The sequence below is a fragment of the Bubalus bubalis genome, chromosome 5, assembly GCF_019923935.1.
Source record: "Bubalus bubalis isolate 160015118507 breed Murrah chromosome 5, NDDB_SH_1, whole genome shotgun sequence".
In the NCBI taxonomy this organism is placed as follows: Eukaryota; Metazoa; Chordata; class Mammalia; order Artiodactyla; family Bovidae; genus Bubalus; species Bubalus bubalis.
Window position 1 is genome coordinate 21,058,277 of NC_059161.1, and position 21,686 is coordinate 21,079,962.

A 21,686-nucleotide genomic window follows, 5' to 3' on the forward strand; every position below is an offset into this window, starting at 1 on the left:
AGGGCTTTACACCAGCTTTAAGTCCTTCTATGTGGACACATACCACTTTTTCCTGTTGTACCCATGCCTGGTGAGCAAACAGGCTTCCTCCCGCAGTGCTTCACTTCCTGTGCAGCCAGCGGACCCTTTCAGAGCAACAGCAAGCCCTGACTTGGGATCCTCTGGGAGGCCCCGGAATTGGGGTTGGGCAGCTGAAGCACGGAAGCAATGTGCCCAATGCCCAAGATTCGTCCCGAAGGACAGCTTCAGGGCCAAGCACCCTGGTGACGCTTCTGCAGGGCCAGTGGCTGCCGTGGGGGAGTCTGCCTTGGCCATGGTCCTGTCACCGTCCCTCCCAACCCTTCTGTGTCCACTTACCTCCCACCAGCAGGCCCTTTGGAAAAACCCAGGCTTTCAGAGAGGCAGGACTATCTGAGCAGGTCTCCCACAAGCAGGGAATTGAGAAGGGGCAGCAGTCAATGCAGCCTCCTGTTCGGCCATCAGGATCTTCAGAGCGTGCTCCACCAGGAGGTGCTCCTGGGAGGTGGCCCTTGCAGAGGCCAAGCCTGCCGTCAACCACAGAGAGGCCCCAGCTCTGGGAGGACCCTGCTCCTGCCTCAGTGGTTCTCCTGCATCCAGCCCTGCAGACCTTCTCTCTCTGGTCTCGACCCAGCACACACACGCGCGCGCGCGCGCGCACACACACACACACACACACACACACACACACGTCACAGTCATAGTCACAAAACTCAAAACTGCTCAGAGATGTGTTACCGACCTGCAGATCCTTGACTTGCCAATGACTTTTCCATACCAGTACCCCCACCGGAAGTCCCTCCTGCCAGCTCCTCTAAGAGATCGTGTGAGACCACCCCACCCTCCCCAAATAGGTGTTCTGGCTTTGTTTTCAGAATACCACCCCTGACACGAACAGCCTGAAGTTGACATGAACAGCCTGAAGTTGTCATGTCCTTTCAGCCCGCTCTCTGGGAATCTACCACCTAGAGGCGGATTTGGTTGGGTCTTCTTGAAAAGACGCACAGTGTCCCTGGGAGGACCAGCCTGCTGCATGTCAGCGTGTGTTAGTTTAATGGGTGACTCGGCTGCCAACACTGAGCTGACAAGGGCAGCTGCAAGCCTGGGGGTGTGGATGGGGAGTGGAGGGTGGAAAACCCTGGATCATGGTGACCATGATGGACAGGGCAGGTTGGGGCATGCTGCAGGATCCCTGGGCAGTCCAAGGCTCTGGAGAGATTCCCAAGTCAGGGTCTAGAAAGGAAAATGGGAGGAAGCCAGAGACTAACTTCTTAAGGTTATATTTTATATGCACCAGGCAGGGGCTGGAAGCCAACTTCCCTTCCTCTTCCCCAGGGTCCTCTTGCTCCTACTGGTCTCTCTTCTTCTCCTCTTCCCATGCTTACTTTCCTCTCCTCCACACTGCCCTTCCCCTATTCCTTTCCTCTGACCCTGGAACAGAAAATAGCCTTATTAGCTCTATTTCCTCTCTATTAAAGACTTAAAAGGCTTTAGCCTCAGGATCTAGCTGTTGTTATGGCATCACTTGATGGGTAAAATGCATGGTCTAGCCCTGCGCCTGGCTCATCACAGGTGCTCAGCAAGTGCTGGTTAAGGGAATAAAAGCATGAATGAAAGTGACTTCATTTTGAGTTGCTAATGCCAGATCTGGAGGTGGACTTTTGGAACCCATCCCTATTTGAGTGACCACTGACTTTCCTGCAGGCACAGATCAGAGGTTTCTGTTGCCCTGGGCTCCCACAAGATTCCAAAGATGAAGCCAGGGTGGGACCCAGGATCCAGACCCCTAATTTTGTGTGATTTATTTTCTTGCATCTTTGCAACTTTTGCTTCTGGAGGGGGCCAGTGGGTAGGGACTGATGGGGTCACAGCGCCCTCTGCTGGTGTATTTTCATAGGCAGTTTTTGCATATCTGGGTTTATATTTAATAATGTTTACTTTTGTCTTTAATGGGCTTGGGCGAGACTGGGAATGAGGATTTCTGGTTTTATGACAGGCTCATTCTTCATGAATGTCAAGACTGAAAGTGGCCCTTGGTGATAAAAATGAGTGTCAGGGTGGGCTCCAGACAATAATTTAAGTGAAAGCAGGTTTTGGTTTTAACAACCTCCCTGGCCCCAGTGCCTAAGTGTCAGGTGGAAACACCTTCTGCTCCAGGCTCAGTGCTGTATCTCTGATAGTAGCAGGCTCTCTCATTTGCTTTTAAGAGGCACGCATGTGGTTTTGTCTGAGTGAGCTGAGAGAAATTTCTCCAAGAGTGAGAACCAAAGTTGCCCACAGCGGGACTGGCCCCTGGACAGGGGCCGGCGCTGAGCTTTCTGTACTCATCATGAATCGTGGCTCCCCCAAAGCCAGGCGGACACTAAAGAGCTCCCGGGTAGGAAGGTAGTGGGCAGAGGGAGAGAACCCAAGGCCAAACTAACCCAGACTGTGGCAGCCTCTTGCTCGGTGAAGGCCCCTATTTTCCATACAGCTGATGGCACAGCATGGCTTCTCACACTAAAGCACACTGGAGTCACCTGGGAAGTCGTGTTAAAATGCAGGTCCTGATTCAGTAGGTCTGCCATATAGCCTGAGACTCTGCATTCCAAACAAGCTCCTAGATTATGCTGATGCTGCTGATCTAGGGACCACACAGGGAAAGCAGGAGTGTAGAGGAAATAGATTCTGACATCAGAATGCTCAGGCAGAATTCTGACCTCAACTCTGCCACTTATGCTGTGACCTTGGACAGATTATGTTCATTACCTTCTCTGAGTCTGCTTTGTCCTGCACAAAATAGGGAAGATGACCATTTACGTGACCTCATAGAAAGACAGACAGAATGACTTCATGGGGTTGTTGTAAGAATAAAATGAAACGATGCAAGTGAAGTTCTTAGTGCAGAGCCTGTAGTGTCCAGCACATGGCAAATATCTTTATACTCATGTGTCTACCCGGCAAGTGTCAACCCCCTGCTGTGCCCTTGGCAGTGCCATGGGCCCCACATTGAGCAGTGACAGAAACACAATCTCTGCTCTCAAGGAACTTACATTCGAGCAGAAGACAGACCACAGACAAGTGAAATGGATAGGATGTGAGCTGGTGCTAAGTGAGCTGCAGAGGCCAACAAAGGAGAGTGAGGAGGATAAGGAACGCGGAGCGTGAGCATACTGTTGTTTGTGCAGACTGGGAAAGTGTCACTGGGAAGGTGACGCTGACATATATACACTGCTGCTGCTGCTGCTGCTAAGTCGCTTGAGTCGTGTCCGACTCTGTGTGATCCCATAGACAGCAGCCCACTAAGCTCCCCCGTCCCTGGGATTCTCCAGGCAAGAACACTGGAGTGGGTTGCCATTTCCTTGTCCAATGCATGAAAGTGAAAAATGAAAGTGAAGTCGCTCAGTCGTGTCTGACTCTTCGCGACCCCATGGACTGCAGCCTACCAGGCTCCTCTGTCCATGGGATTCTCCAGGCAAGAGCACTGGAGTGGGGTGCCATTGCCTTCTCTGATATATAAACTGCTGCTGCTACTGCTGCTAAGTCGCTTCAGTCGTGTCCAACTCTGTGCGACCCCACAGATGGCAGCCCACCAGGCTCTCTCGTCCCTGGGATTCCCCAGGCAAGAACACTTGGGTTGCCATTGCCTTCTCCAATGCATGAAAGTGAAAATGGAAAGTGAAGTCGCTCAGTTGTGTCCGACCCTCAGCGACCTCATGGACCACAGCCTTCCAGGCTCCTCCATCCATGGGATTTTCCAGGCAAGAGTACTGGAGTGGGGTGCCATTGCCTTCTCCGGATATATACACTACCATGTGTAAAATAGATCACTAGCGGGACGCTGCTGTATAGCACAGGGAGCTCAGCTCGGTGCTCAGTGATGACCTGGGCGGGGGGCGGGAGGGAGGCTCAAGAGGGAAGGGACATATGTATATAACACAACATTGTAAAGCAATTATACTCCAATTAAAAAAAAAAGTTCATTTGGATTTTCTGTAAGATGGGGAAAATTCAAATGAACTTTCTGGCCAACCCAATATATGTTAAAACTCAGAACTGTACATTTCCAAAATTCAATGTATGCAAATACTTTAAAGTAATAAAGACTATTTTAAAATGAAAAAAAAAAAAAGAGAGAGAAAGTAATTTTGAGGGGACGACCATGTGGCTAGCTGAAGAAATGGGAGGGACCATTTGTGAGTGCAAAGGCCCTGAGGAAAGAGTGTATATGGTGTGTGTGAAGAAGAAAGAGGAGCCCAGAGGTGGTGGGGAAGGAAAACAGGTAAGGGTGAGTGTGGAGGAGCAGGGTCCATCCTTGAGGGCATTGCCAGCATCAACTTTGGATTTTTCTCTGAGAGAAAAGGGCAAACGCTGGAAGTTCTGAGCATAAGAGCAACACAATCTAACTGACATTCTAAAAGGATAAGTTTGGCTTGTTGGGGATGGACTGTGGGAAATCCTCCTCTACTCCAGGAGCACTGTGATTGCTCAGGCGAGAGAAGAGGGTGGCGTGCAGAGATCCCTGGGAGCAGTGGTGGGAGGGTATGTATTCATGGCTATAAACATCTACCCACATTCATCTTGTTCCCTATTATCCCTTTTATTTTTGGCTGCACTGAGTCTTAGTTGTGGAATGCAGGATCTTTGGTTGTGGCATGAGAACTCCTAGTTGCAGCATGTGGCATCTAGTTCCCTGACCAGGGGTCAAACCCCAGCCCCCTGCACTGGGAGTAGAGTCTTAGACACTGGAGCACCAGGAAAGTCCCTCCTCTTTTCCTTTTAAATTATCCTTTGAGTGGGGTCCATTTGACCCTTCCTCTGGGTGAACGCTTGGCTAGGGCACAACTTCATTGACCACTCCCAGGAAACAGAAAGATCCAAGGTGCTTCTCATCAGAACGGATGTGGGGAGATCTCACCTGACTTTGTGTCTATTCTTAAGGGTCCTTCCTGGGCCATCTTTCTCCTCCTTAAAAAAAAAGAAAAGCTGTTAGTTTTATTATGCAGATAATGCAAGTGCCTTATAGAAACATTAGAGATTATAGATAAACACAAAGAATGATGCCAGAAATTGTCATAATCTTACTGCTCAGAGAAAACCACTGCTATTATTCTATTCTTGTATATTTCTAAGTCTCTTCGGTTCATTCAGGCTCTATGTGCATACACTACACACACATATAAATTTTTTACCAAAAAAATGGGGTGATATTTGAATACTATGTAATACACCAATACTATTGATGGCATTAAATATATTTCAACAACATATTATTCTTAATGTCAGCAGAGCATTTCATTTTATGGGTGTACCACAATTTATTTAACCAACTGGTGTTCATTTATGTTGTTTCTGATTTTTAAATATATACATGTCATAAATGACTCCTTGATGAGTATCCTTGTAGCTAAATCCTGGCAGCCATCTGTAATTTTTTCCCCTATCTTTTAAAGCATCTGATACATATCACCAAGTTGCTCTCAGAAATATTTGTGTGAATTAGACTCATCCTGGAGTTGCTCATCTCCCTACAGACACATGACCCATAAAAAACAAAATGAACATTTCTTGGTCACATTTAAAAGCTGATGTTGATATTAAAGTGTCAGGTGGGCGACTTTGCACCATTTTGCTTCACCACCTGCTGAAGGCCCATTCTTCATCTTCTGGGTCCTCTAGGATTGGAATTAGGGTCAGGCTTTCAGACTCACTGTTCAATCTCTGAGTAAGATCTGGATTGGATTTGGTTGTGGGCTTTTTTTTTTTTTTTCTAATATAGAGGGAAGTACCAGAGTCACCTTGGTCACACTTATCAGAGGGGAAGTCACCTTTCAAATATTGAAGAGGGTGCAGGGAGGCTCTAGGGATCCCTGAAGCCAGACAGGAACACTTAGGAAGGTGGGTGGGAAGTTCATTGCCATGGAAATGTATATACTCAGACCTGTTGCACCCGGGAGAGATGGGGCTCCTGACCATGGTGGTGGATGCCTGAGCCCACCCTTACCCACCTTCTGGAGCTGGCGGCAACCTGTGACCAGGGAGAAGGGAGGCTGTGAGTGCAGGTCATACCAGGGCCCAGGGCAGTGATGGGAAAGGATGATACAGTCTGGCCTCCTTCTGGGCCCAGCCCTGCCTGCCCAGCTGTTTCTCTGGTGACTCCTTGAGTCAGGGCCTGGGGCTGCAGCACCTGTTACCTGTGGGTGGGCTGGGGTGAGCCACTTGCCCTTCACTCTGCTAGAAATCAGACACCGAGATTAGAAAGGAAGGATACTGCTTTACAAGGGACCACTCTGACCTCTAGAACAGTCTCAATCCCCATACCATCTAATAATTTCTTATTGATTCATTTCCTAATATATACTTCCTCTCAAAACACTTTTTTTTTTAATATGGAAGTAGATCAAATCTCATTTCATTGCAGACCTCACTCTGACTGGAGTCAGTCCAGGTGTTGGGAAACTGCAATGGAGAACTGAAACTTTTTAATCTGGGAAAGGCAATTCTGACTTTGTCATCGTTGTTGTCAGAGTCGTCTGGATTTTTTTGAGAGTTGAATTCCTCCACATATGCTCTCATTTAGCTCTCACTGAAAGTGAAGTGAAAGTCTCTCAGTTGTGTCTGACTCTTTGAGACTCCATGGACTATATAGTTCATGGAATTCTCCAGGCCAGAGTACTGGAGAGGGTAGCCTTTCCCTTCTTCAGGGGATCTTCCCAACCCAGGGAATGAACCCAGGTCTACCACATTGCAGGCAAATTCTTTACCAGCTGAGTCACCAGGGAAGCCCAAGAATACTGGAGTGGGTAGCCTATTCCTTCTCCAGCAGATCTTTCCAACCCAGGAATGGAACTGGGGTCTCCTGCATTGCTGGCAGATTCTGTATCAGCTGAACTACCAGGGAAGCCCTAGCTCTCATTTCACCACTTTGAATTAGACGTGGTTACATTCACATTCCAGATGAAAACACTGAGTCTGAGAGGTGATGTGACTTACCTGCAGCCACACCACTGATTCATGTCCAGAGCCAGCTCACCCTTAGATTTGTTCCTCTTTGATCTCATCTCATTGCCCTTGGAAACACAACCAGCCCCAGAGAGTCACAGAGCACTGGCCCAGAAGTCAGAAAACCTGGGTTCTGGTCTTGGCTTTGCTACACATGGGCTGTGTGGCTGAGGGCACTTCACTGCACCTCTCTGGGCCTCAGAAGCCTCACTGTAAACTGAAAAGATCTGACCACTCTCTGAGATTCCTTCTAACCATGGGGCTTTAGCTCAGGCTTATTGGGTGGTAACAGAAAGCCGCTTTGCTTAAACAGAAATGGGCGCTGTGGTCCAAGGGTCTGGGACTCTCATGAAGCCAAGCCAGGGGCCAGAACCAGGCCAGCAGGGCTGAGGCCAGGCAATGGTACTTGCTGCCCCCTCTCTGGAACTGCACGAGTCTCCACTTCTCTCAGCTCCTCTGTTTTCAGTCTTCTCTCTCTGCAAAACGGTTTATGTTTTCTGCAGATTACCTTTCTCTGCTTCTTTGGCCAATAGTGGCAGATGCCTCCCCAGCTCCTAATTACAAGACCAGTTCTGGGGGCCAACTGAGTCTCCCCAAATTCCAACTTCAAATTCCCAGGGACAGAAATCGACTGGGCAAGTTGAATCGGCTGTCCACCTTGTTCTGATCAATTGGGTCCTGTAGCACAAAGCAGAAGTGGTGGCCCAGGTTGGGGAAACGCGCCCTCCCCACAAGAGGCTCTGTTCTCAGGAGAGGAGTCACATCTTTTCAGAGAAGAGACAGGTTAAGCATAATTCCCTTCCAGATGAGGTGACCTTGAAACCAACAGAAAAAGCACAAGCTCACCAGCAAAGCTGGCCCATGGGAAGTGTCGGCAGGAATGGCAGGCTGTGGCTCCCTGAAGGTCTGTTCCTAAGGGCAGACACAACAGCTGTTTGACAGCCAGGCAGACCTGTCCCCCAACACACAGTGTCGTCCTTCTGCTGCCTGTGAGTTGGATGACGTGAAACTGGGACACAGGGGAGCTTGGAAAGGTCAAGGGACAGGGACTGCAGAGACCATGCCACCAGTCCTCAGGGCTTGGTTAGCACTGCGCGGTCATTTGCACAAAGAAGACTCAGCGCTTCAGCTGATCCTGGCAGCTGTTTCCCTGATGACCTTGTTTCAGTTCTTCAAACCGGCACATGGGTGATCTCTCACTGTATAACAAATTGCCTCAAAACCTAGCGACTTAAAGCAACAAGCATTTATTATTTCACAGTGTCTGTAGGTCAGGTAGTTAGGAGAAGCTCTTCTGGGTTCTGGCTCATTGTCTCCTCATGAGGTGCGGCAGTCAAGCGATGGCCAGGGCTGCAGTCTTCTCAAGGCTCAGCAGGGGCTGGAAGAGGGCTACTCACACCAGTGTTGGCAGGAAGCCTCGGCTCCTTGCCATGTGCCACTCACCATAGGCCTGCTTGGGTCCACACCCCATGGCAGTGAGCTTCACCCAGAATTGGTGTGCGAAAGAGAGCAAGATGGAAGCCACATGTCCTTTATGACATCATCTCAGAAGTAACACACCATCACTTCCGTCATATTCGATTCATTAGAAGCCAGACACTCTGTCTAGTCCTCACTTAAGGGGAGAGGAACTATGTTCCTCTTCAAAGAGTATTGAATTTGTGGGTCTATACCAAACCAGAACTGAGCAGAGAACTGAGCCATACAATGTTCTCAAATGTCTGGAGGTTTGGGAGTCAAGGGATGGGGTCTGGGGGTGGGGGGGAGGTCCTCTTTGGTGGCAGAAATCAGTCCCCAAAGATGTTCTAATCTCCATAACTTGTGAATATGTTATGTTATACAGCAAACGGGAAGTAAGGTTGATCATCAGCTGACCTTAAACTAAGGAGAGTAGCTGGATTATCTATGAGGGCTCAATGTAATCACAGGGGTCCTTCCAAGTGGAAGGAGGAGGCAGAAGAAGAATCAGAGTGATCCTGAACACTATTTACAGTAGCTAGGATACAAAAGCAACCTAGATGTCCATCAACAGATGAATGGATAAGGAAGCTGTGGTACATATATACAATGGAGTATTATTCAGTCATAAAAAGGAATGCACTTGAATCAGTTCTAATGAGGTGGATGAAACCGAAGCCTATTGTACAGAGTAAAGTAAGTCAGAAAAAGAAAAACAAATATTGTATATTAACGCATATATATATGGAATCTAGAAAAAATGGTACTGATGAACTTATTTGTAGGGCAACAGTGGAGATGCAGACACAGAGGACATTGAACTGAATCCAAAGAATTTCACTCATGGCAGCATAGTTTGTTGAAGTCCGATTTTCTCTGAATCTTTCTTCATTCTCATTTCAAGGCAGCAGCCAGGCTTCCCCTTATCTTGGTGGAGGGATTTTGGGCAGGACACAGCATGGGGCAGTGGGAGGTCAATGGCCCGCCCCCACCTTTAAAGGCCTCTGAAGGGCAAGGTCTCCTTCAGGTGGGGTGGGGATGAGGAAACATGCCAGAGAATAAGGGTGGATCCTCAGAGCCCCAAAAGGGAGCAAGTTCCCATGAACAGTGGAGCCTTAAGTCCTGCTTGGTAATGAGACCACAGAGGGAGGCAGTGCAGGCTAGACCCTGGGCTGAGGAGTTCCTCCTATTGCCCAACACACACACACACACACACACACACACACACACACTTCTGGGATCATACAGAATAGCATAGGATATCTTCAGGGCCTTCCCTTTGACCTGGGACATCTGTAGAATCAGGTAAAGTGGAGGGAGGCAGTGGAGACACTAAGGATGACCTAAGGATTTCCCTCTGAACCATGAGGAAGCAAGAAGAGAGGCTGGAGTCTGAAACACACTGATTTTGATCTAAAAAAGTGATACTCCTTCCACACTCAAGTTTGAGCCTGATATTCAATACTTTGACTCCTGCTTTGGCTTTAAATGAAGATTTTACTCTCCGGGTGGAAGAAGCCGGGGGCAGGGTGGTATGTGAGAAGGCCGCAAGCCTTTCAAGGATAGTTTCAAGGAGTGGGGAGAGGCTGAACCCAAGCCGCTGATGTGTCCTGAGGCAGCATTAAGTTGGAACTATGTCCTCGGTCACACAGGAGTTGAAGTACAGATAAATCAGAAAGCAGGTCCAGACGCCAAGGGTGAAAAGGATGCCCAGGCGTGGTATGGAAGTTTCCTGTTATATGGGGAGAAAGTCAGGAGCCTGAAGCGAGGTCAGCTGGGCAGCTGGCAAGGCACCCTGCCCTTCACAGAGGCCTCTGGGCAGCCCCCAGGCTGAGCTAAGCAAGTCCTCCTATCTCGAAGTGCCACGCCCTCTAAGGCCGGGCGGATGCGGTGGGGGCGGAGCCTGCACAGGCTGGGGTTGATGGGAATGCGCCCTGGAGCACCGCCTTTGGGATGACTGGACACCCGATTGAGACAAGGGGCTTGCAGGGATCTACCTACCCCCGATCGTAGTTGTTCTGTGGGGTACACAACAAACATTTCTCCTGTGGAGGACAGAAACGGCACAAGAAAGATCATTTTTCCCTGGTCCAAGATGGCCAGGCTGCTGGGCACCTCATCGGGTCTTGCTATAGGAGAGGACAGAACAATATAGTTGCACTTGGGAGCGGGCGCATCCAGGGTTGAGTCCTACTTAGTCATGGTTTTAGAATCTCCCCAGTCCTAGAGGGCAAGACCCCAGAGTGGATTCAAGACTAGGGAGGCATCCCCAGGCCGGGAGAGGAGTGGAACCCGGGGAGAGAGCCCAGGGGAGGTAGAGGGGAACAGGAGACCAGGGGCGTTAACACTGGGGCAGGGTGGGGAGGGCTTCACTTACAAAGCAGGAGTCGCACTGGTGAAGGGGATCCATTGGGTCTTTTGGTTGTTGCAGTGCCGCCATCTTTTTGTGAAGGGAGAGTGGTGCTCCACCAGCCCCATCCATTGTCCTGAGCCGGACCTGTGGCTCTGTGTCTGTCTTTCCTATCAGCCTGCGTTCTTGCTGCATCTTCAGTCCTCTCCTAAGGGGACTGGGGAGTCAGGAAGGGGCAGAATTGGGGAGAATAATTTTCAACATGAAAGGAACTCACCAGTAGCATGGGTGGCCATGGTGGGTCTTGACTCCAAAGCCACTGGGGGCAAGAGAAACTAAGACAGCTCCTTGAAGGCTCTGGGAGTCCTCTGAACTTCAGGGACATTTGGCAAGGAAAAGGAAGGAGACTCTTTAGGGATGAGGAGAGATGGGGGCAGGTTGTACTTACAACTTGCTGTTCTTCTGTATATTTATTAAAACATCCATCTTCTCATCCATATCCTTTTGCATTTCCTTCCAAAAGAGAATTCAAAGCTAGAATCATCATCATGAAGGGCTTCTGAAATCCCTTTCTCCTGCTTCACTCTGTGAACCACTGTGAGGCCACCTCCGCATATTACTTCCTCAAGAATCCTCACTGGCCCTGGGTGAGGTAGCTCACAGAATGTCCATGACACATGCCACCCACCCCTCCTTGTCTCCTTCACCATTCCACGAGGAAGCCGAAGCACAGGCAGAGTCCTTAGGGGCTGGTTCAAAGTCTCCAAGTGAGTTAAAGGCCAGGATCTGTTTTACCTGATCTTACACCTGAATGAACTGGAGAAGGAAATGGCAATCCACTCCAGTACTATTGCCTGGAAAATCCCGTGGACAGAGGCGCCTGGTAGGCTACAGTCTATGGGGTTGCAAAGAGTCAGACATGACTGAGCGACTTCACTTCACTTCACTTCACTTCACACCTGAATGAAACCCTATCTGCCTTGGTTCAATGCCTATAAAATCATGGAACCAAGAAAGCAAACCTTATGACCCCTAAAGACGCTTCTGACTCCAATGGTCTGACCCCTGCCATGTACACAGATCCTGGATATCTGTGTTTGTTCCATCTCTTACTCAATTCCTGGCAGAAATGGTCAACACAAAACAGATAATAGTGCAAATGGCTCCTCACATGTATTGTTAAGAACTGAAATAATAATAAAGTCTTCTTGGTAAAGTTTAGAGCTATAAAATTTGACCTGGAAAAATTGGAGAGAAATAGTGGTCACAAAGAAACTCTAAGATGGCTGATGTTATTACTGATAGTCTCTGTTGAGGACAAAAATAGGGTTGGATTGAATATCACAAAATATAAATAAAAAATAATTTGCTTCCAGGAGAATCATTTTAATAATAAAAAAAAAATGAAAGATTTGGGAAGAGTTTACTGATCTGGGGTAGAAAATTAATCAAGGAATTCTTGTCAGGATGGAAATGATTTCCCAAAAAGATCTTTTTGAAAAGCACTTAAGTGTTTGTATAAATTTTGAATAAGATATTTGTATTCATAAGTAAAGTCAAAATATCCTTGAAGTCAAAATTCCCCCTGGGTCCAGGGACTTCCTCGGTGGTCCAAGGAAGATTCTGAGCTCCCGATGCAGGAGGCCCAGGTTCCATCCCTGATCGGGGACCTAGATCCCACATGCTACACCAAGACGTGTGCCACAAAGAAGACCTGGCACAGCCAAATAAATAAATGTATTTAAAAATCTCCCCTGGGTCCCAAACATCAGAGTCAATACATTCCACTTTCTTAGAAGTCTCACCATCACTTCAAACTCATACTTCAAACTGATCTCCATCATGTTCTCTTCTAAATTTGCTGTTTCCCTACTGTCTTTGTGACTGTCATCCCTTTCTTCTAGCCGTCCAGATTAAAACTGGTGTCATCATGGACGCTTGCCTCTCCTATATTCTTTCTACTGAATCAGTCACCAAGCATGCTGTTTTCCCTTCACTGCATCGTTCGGATTGACCCTTTTCCTTCTGTTCCTACACTGGGTCCAGCCTTCTTCACCTTGAGCGGGGATGCGGCTTCCTGTTTGATATTCTTGCTCCAGACGACCCCCACCTGCTCCCTGGTGCCCCCACCCCCACCCCGCCCCAGCCACCTTGCAAGCAGCTGCCAACTCAGCTTTCTGAAGTGCTGTTCCTAGCGTGTTCTTTGATTAAGAATCTCCAGAGGCCTCTTACCGCTTACACAACCAAGTCCCAACCTGTCTGCCCGTCTTTCAAAAGCCTTCATTATCCATCGCCTTTGTGCCCACTCCGTTTTATTTCTCACAGTTTCCCCCAATGATCCCACTTATATGACTGATCTCCCCACTGACCGTGATAAGCTTCTCATTCCTCCTGCTTCCATGCTGTGTGCAAGCTGCTCCCGTGCCCAAAATAGCCTCCTTTGTGCCTTGTGATACCCAGCCCTACCCACTAACAAAACACTTACTGTGTTTGCATTTTAATACAGAAATAGCACAACCCTTTGCAGAAAAATTGGACAATACAGAGGAATATAAAAGGGAAAATTAATCTCATCATCTAGTGATAACAGCAATTAACCCTTTTGGTAGATTTCTTTCCAGTCTTTTTTCTATATAATTACTTACCTATTTTTTTTCACCTAGTTGTGATCAGCCTGTACATTATTGCTTGTATCTTGTTTTTTAAAATTCTCATTATAAGCATTCTTTCTAAACACTGTCTCCTATAGTTAATTTTCATTATATGTTAATAGATATATAATTTATTTGACTGTTCCTCTACTATTGAAAATTGTGGCTGTTGACAATTTTTTGCTGTTATAAATAATCCTGTGATGAACATCTTTTTATATGTACCCATGCAGGCATTTCTGATTATTCTCATAGGTTAAATTATGAGAAGTCAAGGAGTTGATAAGTCATGGGGTTTTGATATTTTTGATACCTTTTGTCTAAATTCCTTTTCAGTTTTATACTAACTTGTACTATGATCAGCTGTAAAAAGCATTCCTATCTTGATTTGTAATTGTCATAGATTAAAACTTGGTTTATTTGAATGTGGCAATTACCTAAGTTGTTTTCATTTGCATTTATTTGTTTATTCATTAGGTAAAACTTTGTATTTATTGCTTTTTAGTAATATTCTTATCTGTGGATTGTTCACATACACCCTTTCCCCATTTTCCTATTTGATTGTTAATGATTTGTGTGAGTTTTATATGTTATAGATAAAAACTTTTTGCCTATGTCAATCATATTTGTGGAAAATTATTTCCTTCAAACTGTTGTTTACTTTCTAATTATGTGTATGGTGCTTTTCTGTTATGATTTTTAAGTTTTTTGTATTGTTAAACATATCAGTATTTCTTTTATGATTTCTTTCATTGTAATTATATTTAGACCATCCAGTAAAATACATACAATTTATTATTTTTTTTAATTCACATTATAGACTATTTCAGTTTGTAGTGTTAACTAAGTTAAGTTTTCCCCTTATATAATCAGGCAATATTCTTCTTTTTGTTTAATTTTTATTGGAATATAGTTGATTTATAATGTTGTATTAAAGTTTCTGCAATACAGCAAAGTGAATCAGATAAACATATATCCACACTTTTTAAAATTCTTTTCCCACGTAGATCATTACATTGAGAAGAGTTCCTTGTGCTATACAATAGTTTCTTATTGTTATCTATTTTATATATTGTAGTATGTATATGTCAACCCCAGTCTCCCAGTTTACCCCGCCTCCCCTGCCCCTCCCCACAGTAATCATGTTTATTTCCTTCATCTGTGGCTATGTTTTTGTTTTGTAAGAAAGTTCATTTGTAACATTTTTTAAGATTTCACGTATAAGTAATATGACATTTGTTTTTCTCTCTCTGACTTACTTCACTAAGTATGACAATTTCTAGGTCCATCTATGTTGTTGCAAATGACATTACTTCATTATTTTTTATAGTTGAATATTTCATCATATATTCTTAATATTAATAATCTTGTCCTCACTGATAATTTCAAAAATCATCTTATTGTATTTTAAATTTTATAGAGCTGTGGTGCCCAACTGTGAGCATATAATTGAATCAACTGAGGATCTTTAAAAATTACCAATGCCCAGACCTCTGATTTAACGGCTATGGGGTGCAGCTAGCGGTAAAGAGAGGCAGCTCAAAACCACAGTACAGGTGATTCCAAGATGTGGCCAATGTTAGCAACTACTGCTGAAGTGCTAAGGACCTGGTTCTCATCAGAAGCAACCATCTTAATCATGTAACAGCATTTTGAGCAATGGTGCCCCAGCTTGGCGGAGAAGGCAATGGCACTCCACTCTAGTACTCTTGCCTGGAGAATCCCATGGACGGGGCAGCCTGGTAGGCTGCAGTTCATGGGGTCGCTACGAGTAAGACACGACTGAGCGACTTCACTTTCAGTTTTCACTTTCATGCATTGGAGAAGGAAATGGCAACCCACTCCAGTGTTCTTGCCTGGAGAATCCCAGGGACGGGGGAGCCTGGTGGGCTGCCATCTCTGGGGTCGCACAGAGTCAGACACGACTGAAGCGACTTAGCAGCAGCAGCAGCATACTGCTTTATTTCATTTGTCTGCTTATCCTTGGGCTGTACCACCTTTGTTTGATTATTGTGACTTCATTATGAATTTTAATATCTGGTAAGGGTAATGCCTCTTTACAACTCTTGAAAAATTTATAGGTAAATGAGTTTGCCTATTTATACTTTTACATTGGTTGTTCTCCTGGGGAACATGAATAAAAGCCCAGGTTGCAAGGACCTGAGCTCTGTTTCTTAATATTAGTGCTCCCACTGATTCTGAAACTCAAAGTTTGAAAACTGCTCTTCTAGAAACTAGATAATCTTTTCAGTAATTACTGAATTCAAAAATAACCTTATTGGACTCTTGGATAGATTTGCATTTAACTTTCAAACTTTTAGCCTCACTGTACCACCCATTTTCCCTAGGGCACTTCCCTGGTGAACCAATGGCTAATACACTGAGCTCCCAATGCAGGGGCCCAGGTTCAATCCATGGTCAGAGCACTAGATCCCACATGCCCCAACTAAGAGTTCATGTGCCGCAACTAAAAAGATACTGTGTGCCACAAAGAAGACCCGACACAGTCAAATAAATAAATATTGAAAAAAGAAAAAGACTCACTTTCTCTAAAATGACTTTCTGGTTACCCCAGTCCACATTCACTTGTCATGTCTTTAAACTCTTACTTAAGTGACAACTGGTCATCATTTAACTTTGTACTTGCATGGCTCCTGTGTGCTCAGCCCGCCAGGTTCCTCTGTCCATGAGATTATCCTGGCAAGGATACTGGAGTGGGTTGCCATTTCCTCCTCCAGGAGATCTTCCTGACCCAGGGATCAAACCCTCATCTCCTTGGCTCCAGCATTAGCAGGCGGATTCTGGTACTTACCTGTTATTTATGCAATAGAGTTTGAGTCTCTTACTAGATTGTAAGCACTTTCAGAGCAGGCTCTGGCTTCTCCTTCCATGATTCCTGGTACGGTACTGGCCCATGGAGGGCATTCAGTAAGTACTTACCTTCATAATCTCCACAAATTCCTGGAGTTTATCAAAATCCTTGTCCATTACATCCTTTATCTAGTGAGGAAGAAAGGCACGCAGCACATTACTGAATGTGGAGTTGTCTTTCAAGAGTTTTAAGGTAAGTGCTGTATCTGCTCCCCTGGAATGAGCTGATAAAGTTTAAGGAATGTTCTAACAATGACTTATTAAAGCCACTTCTTCCCAAGAGTCTGTGAAGGGTAAATGCATGTACCACCAAGTCACCACCAGCAGCAGCCTGGGCATAACTTGGATCTGGCCATTGTAAGGCTGCCACGTGGAACCCAAATCACAGCTCCAATTACACACTCTTGCCTGAGTATTTTCTTTGTTCACAAATATACTATAGGTGATTTCATCAGAGAAACAAGAGTTCTTGGTCTGCAGCTTGCTCAGGGGAGGAGAAATTGGTCCCTGATGGCCTCCAAATTCCAAGCCAGCCCCTCTCACTCTGTTACTAAGATTGTATCTCCCCATCCTAATCAATGAGACACCTTAGAGAGCCCTTATCATTCCAAAATTGGATTTAAGCCTCAGACATGAAAGAGACAAATAACCTAAGCTGCCTGACACAAGCACTCCAGGGAATTTGGGCTCAGTTAGTTGGATTGCTCTTTCATGCGATTTTCGAATTCCTTCACTATTCAGAGTTAGGTGTTGCATTTTCCTGGGAACTACCCTTTAACTCCATGAGAGGTAAAGTCTCATCCTGTTACCTGTTTTATCTCCTCCATTTTTTCCTTCAGCTCTTCCCGCACTTCCCTGAGTTCATTCTGAGGAAATAAAACAGAGGAGTAAAGAAATGTCTTGGATGGAAGGGAAACAGTCAAAAGAAGGAAAGATAAGATCCTGGGGCATAAGGAGCAGAAGATCATTGCCAGCAGGGAGGAAAGAAAGGATGCTGTTAAGAAAATAGTACAGTGGCATGCACTGTACCTCCGGATGTTGATGCACTGGGAAAAGGTCACACACTCCCTGCTGTGGTGTGGCCACCAAAATCACACGGTCTAAGTCTAATGGCGAGGAAGCATCAGACAACCGACTGAGGCCATTCTACAAAACAAATGATTTGTAATCCTCAAAACTGACAGTGTCGCAGAATACAAGGTCGAAGAACTGTTCCAGATGAAAACAGACATGGAAACTGGGAGCCAGGTGTGATTCTGAATTGGATCCCAAACCAAAAAATTTATCCCCTCTTTTGTTATGAAAGACATTGGCAGGATAACTGGGGGAATCAGATTAAGGGCTGTAGATGAGAACTGTATCAACATGAATCTCCTGACTTTGATGTCTGGATGATTGTACTATGGCTGTGTAAGAGAGTGATCTTGTTTTGAGGAAATGTATACTGAAATTTCGGAGAACCACATGCTTGCAAATGGTTCAGGATATATATATAGTGTGTGTGTGTGTATATATATATATACATATACGAATATGATAAAAAGAGAAAATAACATGATAAAACATTTGGAAATCTGGGGGAAGAGTATACTAGAACTCACTGTACCATTTTTTGGGAAAATATTCTGTAAGCCAGAAATAATTTTAAAGTAGAAGCAGAAGGCGTGAAGTTGCAGGGGCCGGAGCAGAACTGCAGGGACCAGCAGTTTATCTGCCCCATACATTGCTCCGTCAGCTCCACCTGTTCACTGGGTTGGTCCAACCTGCTGCCTCCAGCGTCCCTACACCTACCTTTAGCTCCTTTGTCCCTCCTGGTTTGGTAAATGGCCCTTCTTGTTTAGCTCCTTTGTAGTCATATGTCTGTCGGTTGAAAACAGAAACACAGAATATTGGAAATAGCCATTGTGGGCAGAAGAGGCAAGGGAGATCCCCCGTAGGTTCGGCTCCTTGCTTCGGGCCTGGGCAGAGGTGAGAGCTGGTGGCCTGGCCCCACCAGCAGCAGTTTCCTCAGTCCTTCTCCTTTGTCTGAGCCCATCTCATTCCACTTCCTTCCTGGCCCGCTGGGCCTCAGCTTTCCATGCCCTCAGCAGTCATGCTCACTCCCGCCCCAGGGCCTCTGGGCGTGTGGCTTCCTCCAGCCCTGGTGCGCATCCTTGGCCCTCCAGTGGCCGGAGCCTTGTCCTCTCCAGGCTGAGGAAGGCCTTTCTGACAGCCCCCCAGACCTACAGTAGCCACCCAGTTTCGGCTTCCTATTTCAATCCCCTGTATCGTAGGTAACACTACCAAATTTTTCCTCATTTATTTATGCATCTGCTTTGTTCTATCACAGCAGAGTGCTCTCTCTCTCTCTCGTGTATCTGCCAGCACCTGGGACAAGTCTTGGCCACCAGGATCAGCGAATGACCCCTGACTCCAAGTCACCTCCCCAGGGGTCTCAGGCCTGGCTGCCGGGATGGCATCAAAAAAGCTTCTTACTTTGATCGGCTCCGGCTTCAATTCCAGGCAAACTGCCTTGTAGTTCTTGCTCTGCAGAGAGGGAAGGTGGGATTCAGGCTGCCAGGCATCAGGCTTGAGGAGGACTAGGGAAGCTTGGGGAGGACTGGAAAAAATTGGGGAGGACTCCCTCCAGCTCAACTCTGCCTGTCCAACTGCACTTAAGATCAGGCCCACACACCCCCAGCCCCTGAGCCAAGTCAACTCACATTTTGTCATGTTAAAACCCGCCTGTTCAGCAGGCTGCCCTCTTCTTGATGGGGGGCAGGGTCGGGGGGCTGGCAAGAGCACTTTGAGATAACTGAAGGAAGCTGGCTAAGTAGTTTTTCGGGAGCACTGACTTTGGAGGTAGACAGACAGACTGGAATCCTCGTCTCAGCCATCCTCCTCACTGGTTGTGTCAACTTAGGCAAGTTACATAGTCTCCGGAGCCTTTATTTCTTAATCTTTAAATTGTGGGTGATAATTACTTTTATTTAATGAGCTTCTTCTATGCCTTAATCATGTGGGTCAGAGGTAAGCCTGGCTGGGGTCATGGCTCCCAGAGTGGCTGGAGTTGGGGTGGACCATTTCAGTGCTCCTCGTCCTAGCGGGGAGTCCTTGCCACCTCAAGGCCTGGGGTCCATTCCCCACCCTCCTTCCAGGCTGAGAGGCTAGCTACCTCACGCTCAGAGGGAGAAGGAAAAGCCAAGGGTGTGCTGGGGACTCTCTGTACCCCCACTCCCGCCTCTACCCAGTGGGCGCTCAGCGTTTCCCCTTTACCAGGCTTGTCTTCTTCGGTTCCACCCTCTTGGCCGACATGATGGAGGAGGCCAGAGTGTTCTTCCACTTCCCAACCTCCCCTCGACGGGCCCCCGTGACCAGGCCACTGTCCTAGGCAGCTTACAGGCTGAGGTCAGGAGGACCACCACCTCTCTGTGGGTGGAACAGCTGAGGTCACAATGCCCAGGACCTACACACCGGCCCAGAGTGTCACTGCAGTGTGAGCCTGGGGTGTCTTGGCCACTGAGAAGAGGACCTCAGGCAGGGTTCCAAAGCCACGAAGTTTCCCTCCGGCAAGGGGGAGGGGGACCCCCTGCAGAGTCCACCTGAAGGACCGCAGCCTGTACGGCCCAAGCACAAGGCACACCCTGGAGAAGGAAAAATTGTTGGCCACACCCCAGCAGGACCTCCCCCCACCCCTAAGACCAGGAGGCGGCATCTGCCCTCAACAATGAGTTTCTCCTCAGAGACCACTCACCTCCTCTCCTGGCCCTTCCTTGAGCCTGAAGCTATTTTGGGTTGAGGTGCCCTGAAGTTTCTGCAGTTCAAGGTGTCCGTGCTGTGCTAACTCGGGGCTCTTGGTACCAATCTCGGCGGGATGATCTCTGATGCCCTGGCCTGACTTTACAGCTGGCCCTGCCCCTCTGCCCTCTTCCACCCAACTCCATTCTTCCTCCTGGTTTTTCTACCCTCCTGGAAGAGAGTCAGGGCAAAAAGCAATAAGTAGACTCACAGTCTTGTGAATGGTGAGAATCCTGGATGATGGGCAAGGAAGGTTACTGAGGCCATTCTGAGGGTAACTGTGATTTGTGTTTAAAAGACAAGTGGACACAGGGTGGGAAAAGGAGGGTGGGATGAATTGGGAGATTAGGATTGACATATATACACTACCATGTGTAAAACAGATAGCTAGTAGGGCTATAGCACAGGAAGCTCAACTCGGTGCTCTGTGATAACCTAGATGGGATGGGATGGTTGGGGGGTGGTTGAAGGTCCTAGAAGGAGGGGATATATGTATACTTATAGCTGATTCACATCGTTGTATGACAGAAACTAACACAACATTGTAAAGCAATTATACTCCAATTAAAAAAAAAAACAACCCACCAAAAGAAGTCTAAACAACATGGCCTCCCCTGAGACCTAAAATTATTCCATATCTGGGTTAGGAAACCTAATTTCTCTTCCCTCTTATCCTTGGGTATGCCTTCCTCCCTCTCATTTCAAATACTAGTTGCTCCAGAAAGGGAGGGCCAACTTGGAAATTCCTAGGACACACAATACAGGAAATGATGCAAATTGTGTGTTAAGTATGTGCCCGCATCCCAGACACGACTGATTGCACTCACCTGGCCATTTCCTGGGCCTGTGCCTGTCCTTCCCAGAGGCCCTGAGCTCTGGGACTTATTTCCTGGGCCTGTGCCTGTCCTTCCCAGAGGCCCTGAGCTCTGGGACTTATTTTGCAGCTTCCATCCTCGGGACAGACCTTGATCTCAGCCCATCACAACCAAAGGAGAATGTCTGTCACTATTCATCTGGGGAGGGAGAGGGTGGGGGCAGGAAGTGGTGGGGAGTTTTCCAGGCTCCTTTCCCCCTCGTTCCAAATGAGGGGTTGGAACGCTAAGTCCTTTGACCACTGTGCTCCGTCCTTCCAGATCTGCTGACCGCATGGCAGGAGGGCCCTTTTTTCACAGGTTTCCAAAGATCCCACAGGCTTTAGCAGGAAACTGCAGTGAAAATGACTGACTCCTCAATGTTTACCAGCCTAGTGAAAATGGGCACCATCTCCTCTTTGTTGGGGATTGAGCTCCTCCTGGACCTGAAGAGAAATGTCCCTTTGTTTGGGGGAGCACTTGTTAAATGAGCCTCCTTCTAGGAAAAACTCACTGACCCATATATCAAGAAATTGGGTGTAAAAGAAATCAAGGTCTTGTTGTGAAACTGCTTTATAAAGTAGAAAATTTACACAGACACACACACACACACACACACCATCATCATCACCAATTTGGACATCATGATTTGGACAGAAATTTGACCACAGACCCACATTTTGCCTTCATACAGTACTTGCTGTTCATGCCCTCAAATACATCACTGTT

General features: G+C 46.9%; 1 protein-coding gene across 3 annotated transcripts; it reads right to left on the reverse strand.

The window, feature by feature from the left end:
* Positions 1-875: 875 nt before the first annotated feature.
* TEX35 (testis expressed 35) lies at positions 876-20,276 on the reverse strand. 3 transcript variants are annotated; one of them, XM_025285564.3, is made up of 10 exons: positions 19,585-20,276; positions 18,805-18,855; positions 18,121-18,189; positions 17,139-17,195; positions 16,399-16,458; positions 11,256-11,320; positions 10,835-11,024; positions 10,459-10,502; positions 4,916-4,965; positions 876-1,251 (listed from the first exon to the last, which is right to left on the reverse strand). In XM_025285564.3, exons 1-10 carry the CDS (start codon positions 19,621-19,623, stop codon positions 1,070-1,072), a joined length of 807 nt encoding a protein of 268 aa, XP_025141349.3. In that variant the 5' UTR covers positions 19,624-20,276; the 3' UTR covers positions 876-1,069. The 3 variants fall into 3 exon arrangements, with proteins under 3 accessions (XP_025141349.3, XP_025141350.3, XP_006071122.3); XM_025285565.3 differs by lacking the exon at positions 876-1,251 and adding an exon at positions 1,278-1,449 and having other exon boundaries at positions 19,585-20,271; XM_006071060.4 differs by lacking the exons at positions 876-1,251; positions 4,916-4,965 and adding an exon at positions 9,198-10,189 and having other exon boundaries at positions 19,585-19,746.
* Positions 20,277-21,686: the final 1,410 nt, after the last annotated feature.

Bases quoted from the DNA above. Each gene is read 5' to 3' on its own strand.
- TEX35 (XM_025285564.3), bottom strand. From the start codon at position 19,623: ATGTCGGCCAAGAGGGTGGAACCGAAGAAGACAAGCCTG. The intron at 10,503-10,834 runs GTAAGTGAAGCC...TGTCCTCCACAG, and splicing joins ACCAGTGCGACTCCTGCTTT to GAGAAATGTTTGTTGTGTAC. The intron at 4,966-10,458 runs GTAGGTAGATCC...TTTTTTTTTAAG, and splicing joins CAGAACAACTACGATCGGGG to GAGGAGAAAGATGGCCCAGG.